The following is a 21,649-nucleotide window of genomic DNA, read 5'->3' as shown; positions in this document are numbered from 1 at the left end:
TATGGTGAAGTCTGTGGTCTGGACATGGCTTGAGTGACCCTCCAGGTGCCTGTGCTGAAGTTCGTCCTCGCTCTGGGAAAGGAGAAGGAAGAAACTTAAATCACTCTGCCCTTTAAGGAGGAACCTTTGGCGGAGCTTGTAGTGGGGTGAGTCATCAGAGCAGGGCCCATGGGCAGCCCTGCTGGCTTTGAGAAAAAAGGGTCAGGCATGGAGCAGGCACAGGGTTCCCTCCCGTCTCTCCCCTGCCTCTGGGAAGCAGATGCAGCCCTGCCCTGGGACCAGAACCATGAGCAAGAAAAACCTCTGATCCTGGGAACTCTGTAGTCTATAGGAAAGAGACAGGAGGAGCCAGGACAAGGTGGCCTGGGCAGCCGGGAGAATTCCTGTGCTGTCCATCTGCTCCACCTCCTGTGCTCAGAAGCTCAGTGTTATGGTGCAGTCAGCCTGGCTCCCAGAGAGGGCTTTGGGACAGAATTTCGTCCAGGAGGCAGCCTCTTCCTGAAGAGGGAGGGATTGCAGGGACAGTGCTTAGCACTTCAGAGAAGAGCCCTAACCTGTGCACTCTCCAGTACCCTGAGTCCTTCACAGCCCAATCCAGTTCTCCAGCATCTGCAGTGACAAAAGGTGGTGACACCACCTGACAAGTCTAAGTCCTAGTGCTAATATTGTTGGATCCCTTGGGTCGAGTCAGCCATTAACACTGTCAACCGTCCTGGTCTGGACTCTGTCATGGAGAGAGGCAGAGGAGTGAGGAAAGGTCAGTGCAAAGCAAAGGTACTTTTCTTACAGGCATTACACGTATCAGTAAAAAACTACCACTGGGAAGGAGTGGGGTGCTCAGATCTGCAAAAGTACAAAATCAGGGGTAGCTGTCCTTTTTTATGGGGAAAGGTCCTAGTCTCCACCATCTGTGTCAACACTTGATTAATTGGATTTTGTGGTTGTGGCTAGGGGATCAGTCCTTGAGGTATAAGGGAACTTACAAGAGCAGATTCTGTTTGCAAACATTACATATAGGAAGGGTAATTTCAGGGGCAGTGGTGGTTTACACACACACAAGTGTGACCAGCTATCAGTGCTAAAACACATAGTTGTTTAAAAATTGTTTGGTGCTCATAGCCACACAGAGCCTGCATTTCCCATCCTTTGAAAAGGGTTGAGGTCTTTTAACATCCCCAGGGGTCCCTGCTGAGCCTACACTATATAAGAATATTTAACATATTAGTATTGCAATAAATAAAATATTGCAATAATGAGCACAGAAATTTAACATGTCTCCCAACAGTAAATGTCGTCATTTGTTCTCACACAGGAATTTCGATGCAGTGTCTACACACACATGTATCTCGTACTGTCTTCCTTCTGCATCGAAGGACACTTTGGTCTGTACCCTGTGCATTTTATTACATAACTATCTTACATTTTAGGAGGTCCTGATTTTCTCAGCCTTTGGACATTAGAGAATTATTCCATGAGAATGTTGCATTGCTGGGTCTAGGACATAATGATAGCAGAAATGATTTTTTAAAGTGTTTTTTGCAGAATATCTTCATAATGTGAAGTATAATCCCAGCTGTGGCACTAGTTACTCATGGTGCAGCTGAAGGTTGAGGGGCTCCGGCTGGCTCTCCAGCTGAGCAGACTTCCAGCAATGATCAGAAGGGATTCAATTCCACTATTTGCTTCTGGTGACCATGAAAGCTAAGAAGAACTAGGAAACACCAAAAGCCATCAGCAGAAGCAGATTACTGCTGCACTATCTTCTTATTTGAATATATTACAACTAAATTGAGAAAGCAGTGATATAAGTAAGTGTACATTGCCTTCCTGCCCCATCGCCTTCATGACTAGAATTATGCTCCCGAAAGGCCATTCTCTAGCTGAAGAAGAACAGAGAGGATGAATGACTGAAACTGTCTGAACATCTACACACCCCTAAGGAAGTGACCGATTTTCGTCCTCTCAACATGCTAGCCCTTCAGTTCATTATCTATTTTCTCATAATAGTGATGTAATTTCTTCCTAGGATCTTGTTAAATGGCTTCATCATGGTGGTGAATGTGGTGGACTTCGTCAAGCAGCAACAAATGGCTCCTTTGGATCTGCTCCTTTCCTGCCTGGTGACTTCAAGGATTACTCTGCACATGCTCATCTTCCTGGCACATCTGGTTCTTCTCTCATTCACGAAACAGTCAGTACTCGCTAAGCTTAAAATAATTTTTATATTTTCAAATGTTCAGAAGCTTTGGTTGACCATGTGGCTGGGTGTTTTCTACTGCACCAAGATCACCATCATCCCACAACCCCTGTTCTTCTGGCTGAAGATGAGGATTTCCAAGTTGGTGGCCTGGCTGGTCCTGGGCTCTACACTGTATGCATCCATCAGTGCTGGCATCTATGAAGAACATGCATGGACTGTGACCCAAAAAATTTTGGGTAACTTTGTCACTAAAACTGTGACTTAAACCAAAGGAATAAAACTTGTATCACTCTCTATTTTGGTTTTTCATCTTACAGGGCCATTAATTATCAGCCTCACTGCTGTTCTGCTCTTGGTTTCCCCCCTGGGGAGACACGCACTGCAGATGAGAAGCAGTGCTAGGGAAGCCAGGGATCTCCTTGGGGCACCCCCATCGTGTCCTTTTTACTTCTCTATGTCTCCCACTACATGATGGCCATGTTGTTCTTTTTTTCAAATGTTGTACTCTGGAAGCTTCCTCTTTGAGTTCTGCATCTTAGTGGCTGGCACCTGCCCACCTATTCCCTCTGTTATTTGGTTTTAGGAAATCCTAAACTGAAGAAAAATGCTAACAAGTTTCTCCTCTGTAATCAGTGTGGTATCAGTGAATATAATTTGAATCACTTGATAAGATTTAAGGGACAATGGCTCCCCTGTATATCTCTCCCCTCACTCATCCAATAAACATCCTCTTCACAAACTTATTGTTCATTATCCCAAGGCATGGTTACAGATTTTCTAACTTCACAAAAGGTGACATTGATCTGTAAAGCACAACAAATATCTCTGTTACATCTACATCAGTGTTGTATTTGTGACATGAGATTGCCTTCCTGTAAGATAAATAGCGCCAACATCTGAGCACATGATGTCTTCTAAGTGCATGAAAAACCACAGTTTTCTCACAGTGTAAGATACTGAAGAGGAAGAAAAGAATTGTTGAACTCATGAGCTCAGAAAGAAACAGAATGCTATAGTACCACTGTTGATAGAATATCTAGCATTGAAAGGTTTATCTAAACCACTGTGCTAATTGTTTACCCCTGTCTATCATGTAGAATCCTCCTTGACAGAGTCATAGATAATGAACCGCTTCTCAGACTGCAAAGGAAGCTGAGGATGGGGAATCCTTGTTGGTTCCTGGGAGCGTATTCACTGTGTCGATCTTGCAGAGAAGCTAGATGAGTTGGTGACATTTCCTAGGAACTGACAAAAAGGAGGAGGAGGAGAAGACAGAAGAGTTGAAGGCTCATGTTTCATCTCCCTTAGTTGTGCACCATGCACAGAGAATGGTTTGCAAGGTGATTCATTACACTCTCGTACACTTGGCTTCGGGACCATTCCAATGACTACTAGTGATTTGACCCTCCTACCACGTAGCTTGTATTCCCAGTGAGGCAGCACCAGCAGGTGGGAGGGGCTGAGGGTGTCCCAATGTGATTGACCTCAGAGATGTATTTCCTGCTAAGCTGGCTTGTGATTTTGGAAACTAAGGGAATCACACATGATTCCAAAGCAAATTCAGCCATGTCAGTAAAATAAAAGATGTTCTTAGGTTTACCTAGTAATTTGCCTTCCTGTGTGATGATATAAATTGTGTAGATTTAAATTTTTCAATCACCAGGAGTAAGAATTCAAATTCAGATTTGAAAATCCCAGGCATGCATCTCATAGAGATGTTGCTGCAGAAGATCTGGAGATGCATGTGTCTTCTTGACCCGGGAAATTAGGGAGCTCTCTGTCTTCCCAGCTTGGAGCTGGTTCTCCCGGAAAAAGGAGCAGCCCCTACTTCCTGTCCCCAGCACCCAGTCCCTCCCTCTTGTAGCCAGTTCTGGGAAGAGCACCCGTGTCCTGGAGATGAGCACTGCTCCTGCTGGGGACACAGCACTGTATCCATCTCACATCTGCAGCTCAGCAAACACTTGCTTGTGAACCTGGGATCTGTGTCCTGTAGGTGGGCAGAGAGAGCGGGAGCAACTCCAGAGGTCCAGGGAGAAATCTATGGCCACGAAACTCGCCTGGAAATTTTTTTTTCTCAGATATCAAATTGGGATTCCCTTTCATGTATCTTTGCTTTAAGAGTGCTGGTCAACAGTATAAGTATGAAGCTATGACTAAATTTGTAAACTTGTATTACCAAGTGTTATAATAAAGAGAGATCATAAAGTATAGTAAACCATTTTGAAAACATTACCACTGTCTGCTTCCATGGAAAGAAATTTCTTGTAGAAACGTTGCCTAGTTATTGTGCTGCTTGGTGGTAAGTGCAGGACTCTTTGCTCTGTCTTAAGCAGAAGAGTTTCAGCCTTGTCTTTCTCCAGACCCCTCACCAGCTGGGACACACCAGCCCTACCATATTGTCATTGTCGTTACATCTAGGAGCAGTGTGACCTCTGTCTAATGCAGCCCAGCACAGCTCCTTCCTCTGCTTTAGAAATGGTGTCTGTTAGCTAAGTGTGATTGTACGTGCCTATACTTCCAGCGTTCTGCGTGGCTGAGGCAGAAGGGCTACAAGTGTGAGCCGACCCTGGATAACTTAGAAACAGCAATATCTTGAAAAAAAAATTAAAGCTGCAGATGTAGCTCACTGTAAGGCTCCAGCAGGCCTAAACATCAGCTAACTCCCCTTCCTGGACCTGTGTTTCCCACATAGAAAGAGAAAGAGGAGTCAGAGAAGGCCAGTGGAAAGCCAAAGTGCTTTCTTGTAAGTATTGCAATAAGATTTACAGAACTGTTCTAAGGAAGCAAGGGGGTGTTCAGAGGTTGGACACCACCAAATCTGGGGCAGTGGCCCTGCTTTATGGGTTAGGGTCCCGTCTCCTGTTCCTGAGGATCAATACTGGATTGATTGGGTATTGGTCTTGTGGCTAAGGGTTCTAACTCATGAGCTCTAATTTCTAACCCTTGTTTATGGGATGTTACATAGTGGAAAGGAAATTTAAGGGGACATGGTAGCTCATACACACACAAATGTAACCAGTTATCAGCTCAAAACAAGTAAGTGGTTTAGCAATTGTTTGATGCTCACCTCCACTCAGAGCCTGCGTTTTCTACCCTCTAAAAAGGACCAGGGTCTTTTGCCCTCCCAAGGGGTCCCTTCTCACCCTACCCTACATACACGTATTCAAAATATAAGTATTATAACAACTGGAAAGTTAAAATGAAGAATTCTGCAATCCTGAATGTCTCCAAACAGTAAACCTCTCACACTGGGTTTTGATGCAGGGTCGACCTACATATCTAGCCCTTATTGTCTTGGTTTTATATTGAGTGATACTTCACCTTGAATGTTATATATTTTATTATATAACTACTTTAAATTTTAATAGGTCTTGATTTTCTCAGCCTTTGTGTATTAGAATAACTATGTGGGAGTCTTATATTGCTGGCACTGAGACATAAAGATCCTGGAAGTGATATACTTTTTATAACTATTTTTTGAAGAATGGCTTCATAATGTGCAGTGGAATCCCAGCTGTGGCACATCTGGTTACTCATGGTGGAGATGCAGGTTGAGGGGCTCTGACTGGTTCTCCAGCTGAACAGACTTCTAGCAGTCATCTGAAGGGTTCCAATTCCACCATTTGCTTATGGTGACCATGAAAGCTAAGAAGAACTAGAAAATGCAAAAGCCATCAGCAAGAAGCAAATTGTTGCCTGACTATCTCTCCTTATTTGAATGTCACAGAAATAATTTGAGAAAGCAGTGACATACACAGATTCTCACCAGCTTCCCACTCCACTGCCTTCATGTTTAGAAGAATCTTGGTCCTCAAAGGCGTCCTGCACTAGTTGAAGAAGAACAGAGAGGGTGAAGAACTGAAACTGCTCAAAAACCTGTATATCTTTTAAGATTTTTCTGCTTTCAACATGCTAATGTATTAGTTCATTATCCATTTCCTTATAATAGTGACAGGGTTTCTTATGAGGTCTTCTCGAGTGGCTTCATCGTGGTGGTGAACGTGCTGGACTTCATCAAGCAGATACAAATGGCTCCTTTGGATCTGCCCATTTTCTGTCTGGTGACTTCGAGGATTTGTCTCCAGTTGTTCCTCTTCCTTGCACACAAAGTTCCTCTCTCCTTAATGAAACAATCTGAATTTGCTGGGCTCTACGTAATTTTTATTTTTTTAAATATTTGGGGACTTTGGTTGGCCACGTGGCTTGGTGTTTTCTATTGCACTAAGATTAGCACCATCCAGGACTCCATGTTCTTCTGGCTGAAGATGAGGATTTCTAAGCTGGTGCCCTGGCTGATCCTTCACTCTATATTTCATGCATCTATCAGTGCTGGCATCCAGATAAAATATACATGGTTACTACCCAACATTGTTGGTTGAGTTTTTCTCAAAAAATGCAACTCAAACCAAAGGAATAGACGTTATACCACATTCATTTTTTATTTTTGATAATACAGTGCCATTTATTATCTTGCTCATCGCTGGTCCTTGTCACTGATTTTCTCCCTGCATGGAGACACATGCAGCACATGAGAACCATGGTCCATCCTGTCCTTCCTGACCCTCTACTTCTCCCACTACATGATGGCCATTTTGTTGTTCTTTCATATATTGCAATTTGGAAGCTTCCTCTTTGAGTTTTGCATCTTGATCATTGGCACCTACCCATCTGTACGCTCTGTCGTCTTAATTTTAGGACATCCTAAACTGCAACAAAATGCAAAGAAGTTCCAGCTCTGCGGTCAGTGTGGTCAGTAAGAAAGATTTGAATTTATTTGAAAGGACTTAGGAGCCAATGACTTCCCTGTGTCTGCCTCCTCTCACTAACTCAGTAAATATCCTATTCACAAATGTACTGTTCATCATCATAGCCCATCCATCTTGAGGAACGATTACACATTTTATACTTCACAGAAAGTGACATTGATCTATAAAGCACAGCCTATGCCTCTGGATTACATCTGTGTCAGTGTTCTCTTCGTGACATGACGCTGCCTTCCTGCATGATAAATAGTAGTGGAATCTCTGTGCGCGATGTCTTCTAAGTGTATGAAAAAACACAGCTTTCTCAAAGGCGATGGAACTGGAGGCAAGGAAAAGCCCTTGTTTGAACTCGAGATCCCCCAGAGACACAGAATGCGCTAGTACCCTTGTCAGTTCCTGTCCAGTTTTCAATGGTTTATCTGAATCAAATGGGCTGATTGTTCATCCCTCGTCTACTGAACATGATTTCTCTCCTCTTTAGTCAAACCACATACAATGAAACCTTTCTTAGACTGGACCAGAAGTTCAGGTAGGTGTCATTCTTGAGAGCATACTCACTGTGGCCATGTTGCAAAGAACCTAGATGACATGGCAAAACTTGCTAGCAACTGATAAAACCATTCATAGTTGGAGAAAATGGAGAAGAGCATGGAGTGAAATCTGAAGCCTTCTTTTCAATCTCCCCTATATGTGGACCTTCGATGGACAATGCCCTACAGGTGTTTCTTTCCACACGTGTACTCGTGACTTCATGACCTTTCTAGTGGCTGCTGGTGATGTGTCACTTCTTTTTTTTTTTTTTTTTTTTTTTTTTTTTTTTTTTTTTTGTCTTTTTCCTTTTTATCGGTACCAGGGATCGAACTCACGACTGCCTGCTTACAAGGCAGGCGCTTATGCCACTGAGCTAAATCCCCAGCCCCTGATGTGTCACTTCTACAGCCTGGCTTGTCTTCCCAATCAGGCAACACTAGTAGGCAGGAGGGGCTGGTGGTGTTCCAATCTGCCTGATCTCAGAGATGTATTTTATGAGGGTGGCTGAAGGTTTTGGAAACTAAGAGGTTCGTGCATGTTTCCAAAGAAAATCCAAAGCCCCTTTGATTTCAGGCAAGTTAGTGACATAAAAGATGTTCTTAAGTTTAGCTGTTAATTTGGGTTCATGCACAATGATGTGTAAACTGTGATAGATTTAGATCTGCCAATTGCCTGTAGTAAGGATTCAAATCTGATATTTGAATCCCAGATATGCATCTCATAGAGGAGTTGCTGCAGAAGATCTGAGATGTCATCTTGACTGTGGGAACCAGAGGGATCTCCATACCCCCCAGGAAGCAAAGGAGCAGCCACCACTTCCTGTTCATGCCTCCCAGTGCTCCTTCCCTCTATACCCAGCTCTGGGAGGAGCACTCATGTCCTGGAGGTGAATATTGCTCCTGTTGGGAAGAAACACACACCCTGAGTTCACAGAGCACTGTGTGTCTTCTCCTTCTCACACTGCACCTCAGCAAAACTCATTCTCTGAACTCAGGATGTGTGTCCTGCAGGTGGGCAGAGAGAGTGGGAGCAACTTCAAATATCCAGGAAGAAATGCATTGGGAGTTTGTTTCTTAGATACCAAATTGAAACTCTATTTCATGTTTCTTTGCTCTAATAGTACTAGTTAATAGCATAAGCATGAAGGTATGGTTAAGTTTGTATTACCAAGGTTTGTAATAAATAGGAGTATAATAAAGCATTACAAAAAATAACCATTGCTTGTTTTCCTCGAAATAAATTTCTTGCAGAAATTTAATAGCACTGTAAATACACTGTTGGGTGTTGTGTGTAACTCTTTTTTGCTCTGTTTTAAAATCAGAAGTCTCAGTCTTGTCTCTCTGGAGCCCTCTTTGTCTCAACTCATTAACCCTGCAAAATTGCTCTCGTCCTCTCACCCAGCAGCAGTTTGACTTCTATCTATCCTGGCACAGTGTCCATCCTCTCTTTTTAGAAACATGTCCTTCTCACCAAGGATGGTAGTATGTGCCTATACTTTCAGGATTCTGGAAGGCTGAGGCAGGAGGACTGCAACTGTAATCTTAACCCTTGCAATTTAGCCACAGAGCAATTCCTTGTCCCTTAAAAATTTTCTGAGGTTGCTGATGAAACTCAATTTAAAGGCTCCAGGTTATATCTAAAGAACAACAGGAAGCAAAAGGGAAAAGGAGAGGGAGAGAGACAGAGAAAGAGAGAGACAGAGACAGACAGACAGACAGACAGAGACAGAGAGACAGACTGATGAGAGAGAGAGAGAGAGAGGAAAAAAGAAAGCAGTAAAGAAGGTAGGAAAGAAGAAAAGTCAAAAGAAAGAATGAGAGATAAAGAAAGAAGAAATAAAAAAAATAAAAAGGGGCTGGGGATTTAGCTCAGTGGCGTAAGCGTCTGCCTTGCAAGCAGGCAGTCATGACTTTGATCCTTGGTAACGATAAAAAGGAAAAAGAAAAAAAAAAGAAATAATAAAAGCAGGAGGGGAGGAAATGGAGACTGAGGGCCTGAGCAGAGTTTACGGCGATGGCTGTGGTCTGGACGTGGCTTGGGTGTCCCTCCAGGTGCCTGTGCTAAGGTTCTTCCTCACTATGGCGGGGAGAAGGAAGAAACTGAATCTTCCTGCTGTTTAGAAGGGAACCTTGGGGGAGTTTTCAGTGGGGCGACTCATCAGAGCGGGACCCATGAAGAACCCTGGTGGCTTGAGGAGAAGAGAGCCGAGCATGGAGCAGACACAAGGTGTTCTGCCCTCTCTCCCCTGTCACCCAGGAGCAGATTCAGCCCTGCCCTGGGGCCAGAACCATGAGCACAAAAAACCTGTGTTCCTGGGAACTCCGCAGTCTTCAGGAAGGAGACAGGAGCAGCCAGGACAAGGCAGGCCTGGGCAGCAGTGGTACTGCAGCCGGGAGATGTCCTGTGCCATCCACCTGCCCTCCATGCCCTGTGCCCAGGAGCTCAGTGTTGTGGTGCAGTCAGCCTAGCTTCCAGACAGGGCTTTGGGACAGAGTTTGGGGCAGGAGGAAGCCTCTTCCTGACTCCAGAGGGACTTGCAGGGACAGCGCTTAGCTCTTCAGAGAGGAGCCCCAACCTGTGTACCCTCCCATGAGAGTCTGAGTCCTTCAGTGCCTAGAGGACCCATTGAAGGTAGAAATTGATCACATGTGGAGGACTATGGCATGGCTGTCTCAAAACTAAAGAGCATCCAGCACAAATCATGTGCAGAAGCTGCTTTAGCCCAGAAAAACACCAAGCCCATAGACAATGCAAGCAATGACTTGCTCTGCAAAGGGATACCACATGATACTGTGTTGCAAAGTGAATAAGTAAATGCCCCGACAGCGAGGGGGGCAGTTCTTGTCCTTCTATCCAGAGAGTAAGGGCTCCATCAGACCCCAGCTTTTGTCTCTTATTTATTTTTTTATCCTCTCGCAGTCCTTCACCCCAGGAACCTCAAGAGCAATGTGGGCAGCAGCAGGTGCCCAACCCAGGAGTTCTCTATTGTCTGCAGTGAGGTAAGGCCGTAAAATCCACTGACAAGGTTAAGTCTGTGTGACTCTGCAGAATCCAGGGGGTCTGGGTTCAGTGGTCAACAGTTGCATCCTCACCGTACTGGGCTCTCTTTCTGATGTGCGAAGAGGAAGGGAGTGAGGGGAGTCCAGTGGAAAGTGAGGGCAGTTTTAGGTATCGTAGAAAGCCACCCCAAGCAAGGACTGGGGCACTCAAGCCTGCAACAATGCCAAACCTTGGACGGGGCTGTGTTTTATGGGGTAGTGTCCTGTCTTCACCCTCTTGAGTGCTGACACCTGCCTGATTGGATTTTGGGTTTGCAGCTAAGGGTTCAGTCTTGTGGGCAATAGGGGATTTTCCAGAGCAGATTATCTGGTGGACATTATCTACTAGAAAGGAAATTAATGGATGGGGCTGGAGTTGTAACTTACACAGACAGAGAAGTGGCAGACCAGCAGCTTCAATCTACAAAGTTGGTTGGCAATTGTTTGGGGTTCATAGCCATGTAGAACCTGCATTTTCAGCTTCTAAAAAGTACATGGATCTTTTCCTCTCCCAAATGGTCAATTCTGACTCTACACGGTATTAGAATATTTAAATTATGAGTTTTGAAACAATTAGAATATTAAAATAGTGAAAACTGCAATTTTAAATATCTCCCTTCAGTAACTGCCCTCTCCAGCTCTCACACTGGGGTTTTCATGCAGTGTCTGCATCACTTGTAACCCTATTGCCTTGGGTCTATATTGTACACTGCATGTTTTCTTATATAAGTATCTTAAATTTTACGAGGTCCTGATTTCCTCAAACTTTGTGCATTAGAATTACTACATGGGAATCTTACATTGCTGGCCTGGAAGCAAAATATATTTAAAGTGTTTTTTGAAGAATATATTGATAATGTACAGTAGAAGCCCAGCTGTGGCACATCTAGCTACTCATGGTAGAGATGAAGATTGAGAAGCTCTGGCTGGTTCTCCAGCTAAGCAGACTTCTAGCACTCATGCAAATGGATCCAATTCCACTATTTGCTTATGGTGACCATGAAAGCTAAGAAGGACTAGAAAATGCAAAAGACATCAGTAAGAAGCAAATTACTGCTGAAATATCTCTTCCTTGTTTGACTGTCTCAGAACTAAATTGAGAAAGCAGTGGGATAAAGAATGAACAGTGCATTCCTACTTCATTGGCTTCATGATCAGAATCTTGCTCCTGAAAGGCATCCTGCTCAAACTGTAGAAAAACAGAGAGGATGAAGAATAGAGGCTGCCTGAAAATCCACACATCGTTGAAGATTCTCCTCCCAACATGCTAACGCATCATCTCATTGTCCATTTACTTATTTTAATATCACAATTTCTTATTGGGGTCCTCGCAAATGGCTTCATTGTGGTGGTGAACATAGTGGAATTTGTCAAGCGAACAGATGCCTCCTTTGGATCTGCTCCTTTCCTGCCTGGCGACTTCAAGGATTTGTCTCCAGTCCTCCTTTGTGCAAAAGTTTTTTACCTCTTTCATGAAGCTGTCTGTATTTTCTGTGTTTTATATTATTTTTATGTTTGCAAATATTTGGGGGCTTTGGTTGGCTACGTGGCTTGGTGTTTTCTACTGTGCCAAGATCGCCACCATCCCACACCCCCTGTTCTTCTGGTTGAAGAGGAGGATTTTCAGGTTGGTGCCCTGGCTGATCCTGGGATCTACGCTGTATGCAGCCATCAGTACTTGCCTCTAGATAAATTACACCTGGACTATTACCCAAAACTTGTTAACATTTTTTCCAAAAATGTAACTCAATCTGATGGAATAGGCATATTACCTCTTTCTTTTGTGATTTTTGATCTTGCAGTGCCATTAATTATCTTCCTTATTGCTGTTCTGCTCTTGATTTTCTCCTTGGGGGAACACGCCCAGCACATGAGAACCATGGGAATTGGTAGCTGGGGTCCCCACAGAGGTGCCCCCATCAGGGCAATGCTACCCATTCTGTCCTTCATGATCCTTTACTTCTTCCAGTATGTGATAATCATTTTGCTGTTTTTAAAAATCCTGCAGGCTGAAAGCTTCCTCTTTCGGTTCTGCACCTTGGTGGCTGGCTCCTACCCACCTATACACTCTCATCTTAATCTTAGGAAACACTAAACTGAAACAAAATGCAAAGAAGCTCCTGCCCTGTGGTCAGGATGGTCAGTAAGAAGAATTTGGTTTACTTAAAAGAATTTAAGAAGCCATGGCTCCCCTGAGTTTGTCTGACTTCACTCACCCATTAAACATTCTGTTCATAAGTTTAATGTTCATCATCTTAGCCCCTCCATCTTGAGGCACCATTGCTGATTTCCTACATTAAGAAAAGAGTACGTTGGTTTATAGAAAACAGCAAATGTCGTTGGATTACATCTATATCAGCTGTCTGCTTGTGATACGGAGCCACCATCTTGCAAGATAAATACTACAGGAACCTTCGTGCAGGCTATCTATCAAGTGCATTAAAAATGTCAATTCTCTCAAAATGGAAAGGCTTGAAACAAAAAAGCACTTGTCTGAACTTGTGATGTCATAAATATTTAGAGTCCTCAAGAAGCACTATGAGTAGGATGTGTAGTCCTCTCTGATTGTTCATCGCTGGTCTACTTACGGAGGATGGTTGTCCTCTTTATTGGCATCACAGATAGTGAAGTACTTCCTAGAATGGAAAGAAGCTGAGGACCGGGAGTCCTTCTTAGTCCCTTCTCAGCATATTTGCTGTGTCCATCCTGCAGTGAACCCACATGACATGGTGACACTACTGGCCGGTGGGAAAAGGGCTAGTAGGCTGAGGAAAATCAACAGAAGGTGAGGAGGTGAGCTGTGAACGCTCGGTATCCATCTCCTCTGATTGTGCACCTGGATAGACAATTCCTGGCAAAGTCATCTTTCTGCACATGTGCACCTGACCTCGGGACCCTCCTGGGGCTGTTGGTGACGTGATCCTCCTGCCTTGTGTCTTGTCTCGGAAGTGAGGTAGCAGCAGTAGGTGGGAGAGTTTAGGATATTCCCTTGTGCTCGACCTCAGATACGAATTTCCTGCTGGGTTGGCGGAGAATTTTGGCAACTAATAGGATCCTGTATGTTTCCAAAGCAAATTCAGATCCCTTTAATTTACAAGCATGTAGATGAAATAAAAGTTGTTCTAACTTTAGCTGCAAATTTTGGCTCATGTGTAATGATGTGAACTGTGTAGGTTCAGATTTGCCAGTCACCAGTAGTAAGGATTCAAATTCTAGTTTTCGAATCCAATGCATGGAACTCACAGAAGAGTTGCTGCAGAAGATCTGGAGATGCATGTGTCTTCTTGGCTGTGGGGATCAGAGTGCTCTGTGACCCCCCCCCCGCCCCCAGGGCTTGCACCTTATTCCCAAGGAAACAAAAGAGCAGCCCTCACTTTCAGTGCATACTTCACCGACCCTCCCCATGGTAGCCAGCTCTGGGAAAAGCCCCGCGTCCTGGAGCTGAACACTGCTCCTGCTGGAGAAGGAACACTGAAGGTGCACTGTATTCTTCTCACATCTGCAGCTCAGCAAACACTTGCTCTGTGAACCCAGGATGTGTGTCCTGCAGGTGGGCAGAGAGAGTGGGAGCGACTTCAAACATCCAGGGAGAACTTGGAGTTTGTTTCTTAGAGAGCAAATCGGGATTCCACTTCTTGTGCCTTTGCCCTAACAGTGCTAGCTAATAGCATAACTGAGAAGGTTTGACACCACTTGTATACATGTAATATTGCCAAGATTTGTAATCAAGTTAAATCACAAAGTACGATAAAGTATTGTAAAAACATACAGCCTGCCTACCTAAGAATAAACCCATGGCTGAAATATAGCCCAGCTGCTGTGCTGCTGGCTGTTGTGTGCAGCACTCTTTGCTCTGTTTTAAAATCAGGAGCCTCTGCCTTGGTCTTCTGGAGCCCTCTTTTCTGGCCTTAGTATCCCTGTGATCCTGGGAACTGAGGAGACAGGAGGAGCCAGGACAAGGCAGGCCTGGGCAGCACCGGTGCTGCAGCCCGGAGGCATCTTGTGCCGTTCACCTGCCCTCCACGCCTTGAACCCAGGAGTTCTGTGTTGCAGGGCAGTCAGCCTGGCTTTTAGAGAGGGCTTTGGGACAGAGTTTGGGGTAGGAGGCAGCCTCTTCCTGAAGAGAGGCCTATGGTCAGTGTTAGGGTTTTAGAACAGAACCCAACCTGTCCAGTGAGACCCTGAGCCTATAAGTGCACGACCCAGGATTTGACCACAGTCTGCAGTGTCTGTAGGTGGTGACATCAGTTGAGAAGCCTAAGTCTGAGTGCTTCCATTGTCAGATGCTGTGAGTCTGAGGTACAGTTCAGCAGATGCATCCTCCCTAGCTGGTCTCTCTTTCTGACATGGAGAGAGGAAGAGGGGTGTGGAAAGGCTTGTTCAAGAAGGTACTTTTTTTTTTTTTTTTTTTTTTTTTTGTCTTTTTCCTTTTTATCGGTACCAGGGATCGAACTCACGATTGCCTGCTTGCAAGGCAGGCGCTTATGCCGCTGAGCTAAATCCCCAGCCCCAAGAAGGTACTTTTTTGTTGGTATTGCAGAAAGCACTAGAAGTCTACCCCAAGGAAGCAGTGGGATGCTCACAGGTAGCACAATGCCAAATCTGGGATAGTGGTCCTGTTCTACGAGGTAGGGTACAGTCTCCACCTTCGTGAGTGTCGACAATGATGTGACTGGATGTTGGATCTGTGGCTAGAGCTTTCGTCTTGTGCTACTTAGGGGAATTTTCCAGAGCAGTTATTTTGCAGACATTACCTATAGAAGTAAATTTTGGTGGATTGGGTAGGTTACATAGACACAACTGTAATGGACTAATAATGCTAAACCACTAATTTGATTGGGAATTGTCTAGAGCTCATCAGCACACAGAGCCTGTGTTTTCCAAATTTTTAAAAGGGCTGGAAACTTTCATCCTCCCAAGGGGTCCCTTCTCACCTTACAGTATGTACAGATATTTAAAGTTGAGTATTCAAATTCTGAATATTAAAATAATGAACACTGAATTCTACATATTTCCCAGCAGTAAATGTCCTCATTCAGCCTGACACTGAGGTGGGCTCCAGTGTCTCTGTATAACTGTCACCCTTACTGCCTTGATTTTACATTGACAGATACTTTGTGCTGTACCCTGTATAGTTAATGTATAATAACTTTAAATTTCAGGAGGTCCTCATTTTCTATGCCTTTGTACATTAGAGAATCACTATTTAGAGTCTTATATTACTGGCCACGGGACATAATGATAATAGAACTGATTTTGGGGGGGTGATTTTTTGGGGTGATTTGATAATGTGCAGAAAAATCTCAGCTGTGACATACCTGGTTACTCATGGGGGGAGATGCAGGTTGGGGGGTTCTGGCTGGTTCTCAAGCTGAGCAGACTTCCAGCAGTCACCTGAAGGGATCCAGTTCCACTATTTGCTTCTGGTGGCCATGAAAAATAAGAAGAACTAGAAAATACAAAAGCTGTCAGCAAAAATCAAATTATTGCTGGACTGTCTCACCATACTTGAATGTCTCAGAACTAAATTGAGAAATCAGTGATATAAGGAATCCCCCCTTCCTATTCCATCAGCTTCATAATTAGACTCTTGCTCCTCAAAGGACTCCTTCCCTACTTGAAGAAGAACAGAGAATGAATCATTGAAGCTGCCTGAACATCCTTAAGGAAGTGATGGATTTTCATCCTCTCCACACGCTAAGCCATCAGTTCAATGTCCATTTTCTTATAACAGTGATACAGTTTCTTACTGGGGTTCTCGCAAACGGCTTCATCATGGTGATGAACATGCTGGACTTGGTCAAGCACAGACAAATGCTCCTCTGGGTCTCTTCCTTTCCTGCCTGGCGACTTCACACATTGCTCTGCATATAGTCACCTTCATTGCATACCTGGCTCTTTTCTCTTTCATAATTTTTATGTTCATAAATATTTGAATGATTTTCTTGGCCACGTGGCTTGGTGCTTTCTACTACATGAAGATCGTCACCATCCACACCTCCTGTTCTTCTGCTGAAGAGGAGGATTTCCAAGTTGGTGCCCTGACTGATCCTGGGCTCTACACTGTATGCATCCATCAGCACTGGCTTCCATGGAAAACATGCATGGACTGTTATCCAAAAACTTATGGGCAAATTTTTCACTAAAAATATGAGTCAAACTAAAAGAATAGACATAGAACCACTTTATATTTTGGTTTTTCCTCTTACGGTGCCATTAATAATCTTCCTCAATGTTGTCCTGCTCTTAATTTTCTCCCTGAGGAAACATGCCCAGCACATGGGAACAAAAGACCCCAAAAGAGTCACCCTTGTCACGGCCCTGCTGTCCCTCCTGCCATTCCTGATCCTCTACTCACCCACTACATGATGGCCATTGTGTTGCACTTTAAATATTGCAGTTTGGAAGCTTCCTCTTTGAGTTCTGAACCTTGATCATAGGCGCCTACCCATCTATACACTCTCTCATCTAATTTTAGGAAATCCTAAACTGCAACAAGAGGCAAAGAAGTTCCTGCTCTGTGGTCAGTGTGGTCAGTGAGAAAGATGGGAATCACTTGAAAGGACCTAAAGTCAATGGATTCCCTGTTTCTGTCTCCTCTCATCCATTCAATAAACATTCTGTTTGCAAATATACGGTACATTGTCATCACCCATCCATCCCGAGGCATGGTTATAAAATTTTTACCTTCACCAAAGGTGACATTGATCTGTAAAGCACAACAACCGTCTCTAGAGTACATCTATGTCAGAGTTCTGGTTGTGACATGACACTGCCATCTTGCAAGATACACAGGAGAGGAATCTGTGCATACAATGTCTCCAAGTTCATGAAAAAACTACAATTTTCTCAAAGTTGAAGGGATTGAGAGGAAGAAAAACCCTTCTTTGAACTTTTGATCTCAAAAGACACGGAATGCTATAGAGCCCTGTCTGTAGGGTGTCTGGTTTCCAATGTTTTATCTGAATCACATGGGCTGACTTTTCATTCCTGGGCTACCTGCATATGATTTGTGTCCTCTTTCATGGTGTCACAGAGAACTGAGCCCTTCTTAGAACAGAAGGGAAGCTGAGGACAGGGAGTCCTTCTTAGTTCCTGTGATCATATTCACTGGGTTTTTCTTGCAGAGAACACAGATGTGTTGGTGACACTTCCTAGGAACTGATACAGACAGAGAGGTGGACCAAAAGGAAGAGGCAGACAAGGAGGAAAGAGACAAGCTGAGCTCTGAAGCTCCCTTTCCATGTCCCCTAACTGCGCTCCCTGGACAGACAGTGACTTTCAAGGGTTGTCATTAGACTCTTGTGAACTTGATGTCAGGACCTTCCAAAGGCTGTGATTGTTCCTCCTTCTCTGTGTCTTGTCTTCCCAGACAGCAAAAACCAGCAGGGGCTGAAGATGTCCCCACCCCCTTGATCTCAGAGATGCACTTTCTTCTGGACTCGCTGAGGTTTTGGGAAATTAAGTTTCATGTATATTTCTAAAGCAAATTCAAAGCTCCTTTGCATTAGAGCAAGTCAATGAAATAAAATGTTCTTAAATTTAGATGATAATTTGAGTTCCACTGTGACGATGTGAACTGTGTGGATTTAAATTTGCCAGTCATCAGTAGTAAGGATTCAAATTCTGATCTTCAAATCCCAGAAATGCATCTCATACAGGAGTGCTATAGTGTGTCTTCTTGACTGTGGGAATCAGAGTGCTCTGTGTCTCCACAGGATTGGAGCTGATTCCCAGGAAACAAGGGTGCAGCCTCCACTTCCTGTCCCTGGCTCCCAGGCCCTCCCTCAGATGCGCAGCTCTGGGGAGCTCCGCCATGGCCCAGAGGTGAATATTGGTCCTGTTGGGGAGGAAAGTGAAGCCGCACTGTGTCCTTCTCCCATCTGCAGCTCAGCAAACACTTGCTCTGTGAACCGGGAATGAGTCCTGCAGGGGGGCAGAGAGGGTGGGAGAAAATCCACACGTCCAGGGAGAAATCTGTTATCACAAAACTCTTCTGGACCTTTTATTCTCCAATACCAGATTGTGATTCCATTTCATGCTTCTTTGCCCTAATAGAGCGAGCCAACAGCATAAGTGAGAGGCATGAATAAGTCTGTACACTTAGTGTAACCAGGAGTTGTAATGGAAGAAAATTCAGAGAGTACAGAAAGCACTCTAGAAACATAACCACTGTCTGCTTCCGAGATAAATTTCTTGCAGAAATGTGACCTGGCTTCTGTGCTGCTGGGTGTTGTGAACAGCACTAGCTGCTTTATTTTAAAAGCAAGAGAGTCATAGCCTTTGTCTCTCTGGAACCCCCTTCATCTGGACTCAGCAGTCCTGAAATTGTTTTTGTCCTACTCTCATCTTGGAGCAGTTTGACCTCTATCCTAGCTCAGCATCATCCCTACCCTGAACTTTTAGTAAGAGTACCTGTCCTCTAAGCATGCCTGATAGTGCATACCTCTAATTTAAGCACTGTGTGAGGCTGAGACATGAGGATTACATGTGTGAACTTGGTCTGGGCTTCTAAGGAAAATAGCATTACCTTCTTCTCAAACATTTTTAAAAGGATGTGAATTCTGTTAAGTACAAAGGCTCCTGTTTAAATCTCTTTGGAACAGAGGAAGGAAAAATCAAATATATATACACACACATACATATATACATGGGGCGGGGAAGAAGGAGGGAGGAGAAGGGAGAGAGGGAGAGAAGGAAGGGTGTGAGCAGGGTCTATGGTGATGGCTGTGGTCTGGACGAGGCTTGGGTGTCCCTCCAGGTGTCTGTGCTGAAGTTCCTCCTCGCTAGGGGGAAGGAGAAGGAACAAACTTAATCTCCCTGCTGTTTAGAGGGGAACCTTTGGGGGATTTTACAGTGGGGGGAGCAATCAGAGCCGGGTTCGTGAGGAACCCTGCTGGCTTCAGGAGAAGAGGGCCAGACACGGTGCAGGCACAGGGCTGCTCTGCACTCTCTTCTCTGCTACCTTGAAGCAGGTGCAGCCCCGCTCTGGGACCTGAACCATGAGCAAGAAAAACCTGTAATCCTGCAAAGTCCACAGTCTGCAGTAAGGAGACAGGAGCAGCCAGGACAAGGCAGGCCTGGGCAGCACCGGTACTGCAGCCGGGAGATGTCCTGTGCTGTCCACCTGCCTTCCACACCCTGAGCCCAGGAACTCAGTGTTGCAGTGCAGTCAGCCTGGCTGCCAGAGAGGGCTTCAGAACAGAGTTTGGGGCAGGAGGTAACCTCTTCCTGAAGAAGGACCTGCAGGGACAGCGCTTAGCTAGCTCTTCAGGGAGGAGCACCATCTGGGCACTGTCCAGTGAGAGCCTGACACAGAATCCTCCACAGTCTGCCATGACTAAAGGTGGTGACATCACTTGACAAGTCTTAGTCTGAGCACTTTTATCATCAGATCTGGTAGGTTTGGGGTCAGCGATCAGCAATTGTATCCTCCCTGGGCGACTCTCTCTCTCTCTCTCTCTCTCTCTCTCTCTCTCTCTCTCTCTCTCTCTCTCCTCTGACATGGAGGCTGCAAGGCAAAGATATTTTTCTTGTGAGTATTGCAGGAAGCAGAAGGAAGCCATCCCCAAAAACTATTGGGGGCACTCACAGGTGCAATAATGACAAATCTGGGGTAGAGATCCTGGTTTATGGTGTAATATCCTGACTCCACTCTCTGAGTGTAGACACTTGATTGATTGGATTTTGAGCTTATGGCTAGGGGTTCCAACTTGTACTCTCTATGAGAATTTTCCGAGGCAGATTGTTTTTTTTTAAATTATTTAAAGAGAGAGAGAGAAAAAAGAAAGGAAATAAAATAAAAAAGCAAATCAGTAAAGGGGTACAAATAATACAGAATTTCAAGGAAAAAATACGGTAAGAAATCACTAGTTAATAGGTTACATATTGTCATCTTTGAAATAGTTGTCCAAATTATAAAATTAAAGCATGTAAAGAGAACATTAATACAATGAGATTGCACACTGTGCCAATCAATGATCCAACAAAAGTTCAGTAATATGGATTTTCATCCTACACACTTAAACATACATGCAGTTATATCCCTTAGACCACCTTCCTTTCCTCTCTTTTTAGTAACAATTACACTTTTTGGGTTTTTTTTACTCCCACAGTTCTTATTATTTTTTGGAGAGAATAAAACCTAACGTGGCTAAACAAAACAGAGTTGGTTAGAACAAAAGGATGGGCATAATACATGATGTAAAAATAGAGTATCAGGTGATCTAAAATGGTTACGATTGTGCCTCTTGCTATTTTTTTTAAAAAGTTGCCTACATCGTCAGGTATAATAGAATGATCAAAACAGTACAGAACAAGACCAATAAAACCTACACTGGAGACCTTACAGGATTTCAAAAGAAGATAATAGTAAAACCATAATGGGCACCTTAGTGAATCTTATTGCCTTCAGAGTGGTTGCCTATACCCTCAAACTTGATACTATCAAACAAAATAGAATATAGTAAAATCTGACAGAACAAGATGGGGAGAGCAGTACTGGGGATTATATCAGGTTAATAGGAAAACAAAAAAGTTATTGTAATATATCCCACTATTTTTTAATTTAGTTTTCCTTTAATTGAAAAAAATGTAAGAAAAAATAGATTAATTTTAAAAAGGGATGGGATTGAGGTAAGAGGACATTGTATTAGAACAACTCAGGTCAGAACTGAACTATTTAAGCATCATTGTGTTTCACCCCCAGATAATCTAACATAGTAGTAGTCACCATAGTGCCTCCTTCCTTGAATTATTTGAGTATAACTTCATATACTATAGCATCAAGGCAGATTGTTTTGCAAACATTTACTATGAAAGTAAATTTCAGGGGAGGGTTCAGTAGCTTACACATGTGCAAATATGACAGGCTATCAGCTCTGGACCACACAGTTGTTTGAAAATTCTTTGGTGATCATCACTGCACAGAGCCAGCATTTCCCACCATCTAAAAAGGGCCGGAGTCTTACATTCTCTTGAGAGGTTCCTTGCCACCTAAATTGTATACAGATATTTTTAAAAAACATGAATATTGGAACAGTCTGATAGTTTAAAAAATGAACACTGCAAATTCTAAACATCTCCAATGATAAATGTCCTCATTCAGTCTCACACAG

At 43.9% G+C, this 21,649-nt stretch overlaps 1 protein-coding gene across 1 annotated transcript; it reads left to right on the top strand.

Annotated features, from left to right (window-relative positions):
* Window positions 1-2,255: 2,255 nt before the first annotated feature.
* LOC111755889 (taste receptor type 2 member 119-like) lies at window positions 2,256-9,962 on the top strand. Its single transcript, XM_063258672.1, has 4 exons — window positions 2,256-2,371; window positions 6,150-6,526; window positions 6,734-6,940; window positions 9,751-9,962. Exons 1-4 carry the CDS (start codon window positions 2,256-2,258, stop codon window positions 9,960-9,962), a joined length of 912 nt encoding a protein of 303 aa, XP_063114742.1.
* Window positions 9,963-21,649: the final 11,687 nt, after the last annotated feature.

This window comes from Cavia porcellus, unplaced genomic scaffold (assembly GCF_034190915.1).
Source record: "Cavia porcellus strain 051 isolate PalLab524CR breed Dunkin Hartley unplaced genomic scaffold, mCavPor4.1 scaffold_11, whole genome shotgun sequence".
Lineage (NCBI taxonomy): Eukaryota > Metazoa > Chordata > Mammalia > Rodentia > Caviidae > Cavia > Cavia porcellus.
This window is presented reverse-complemented; position numbering and strand designations above follow the sequence as displayed.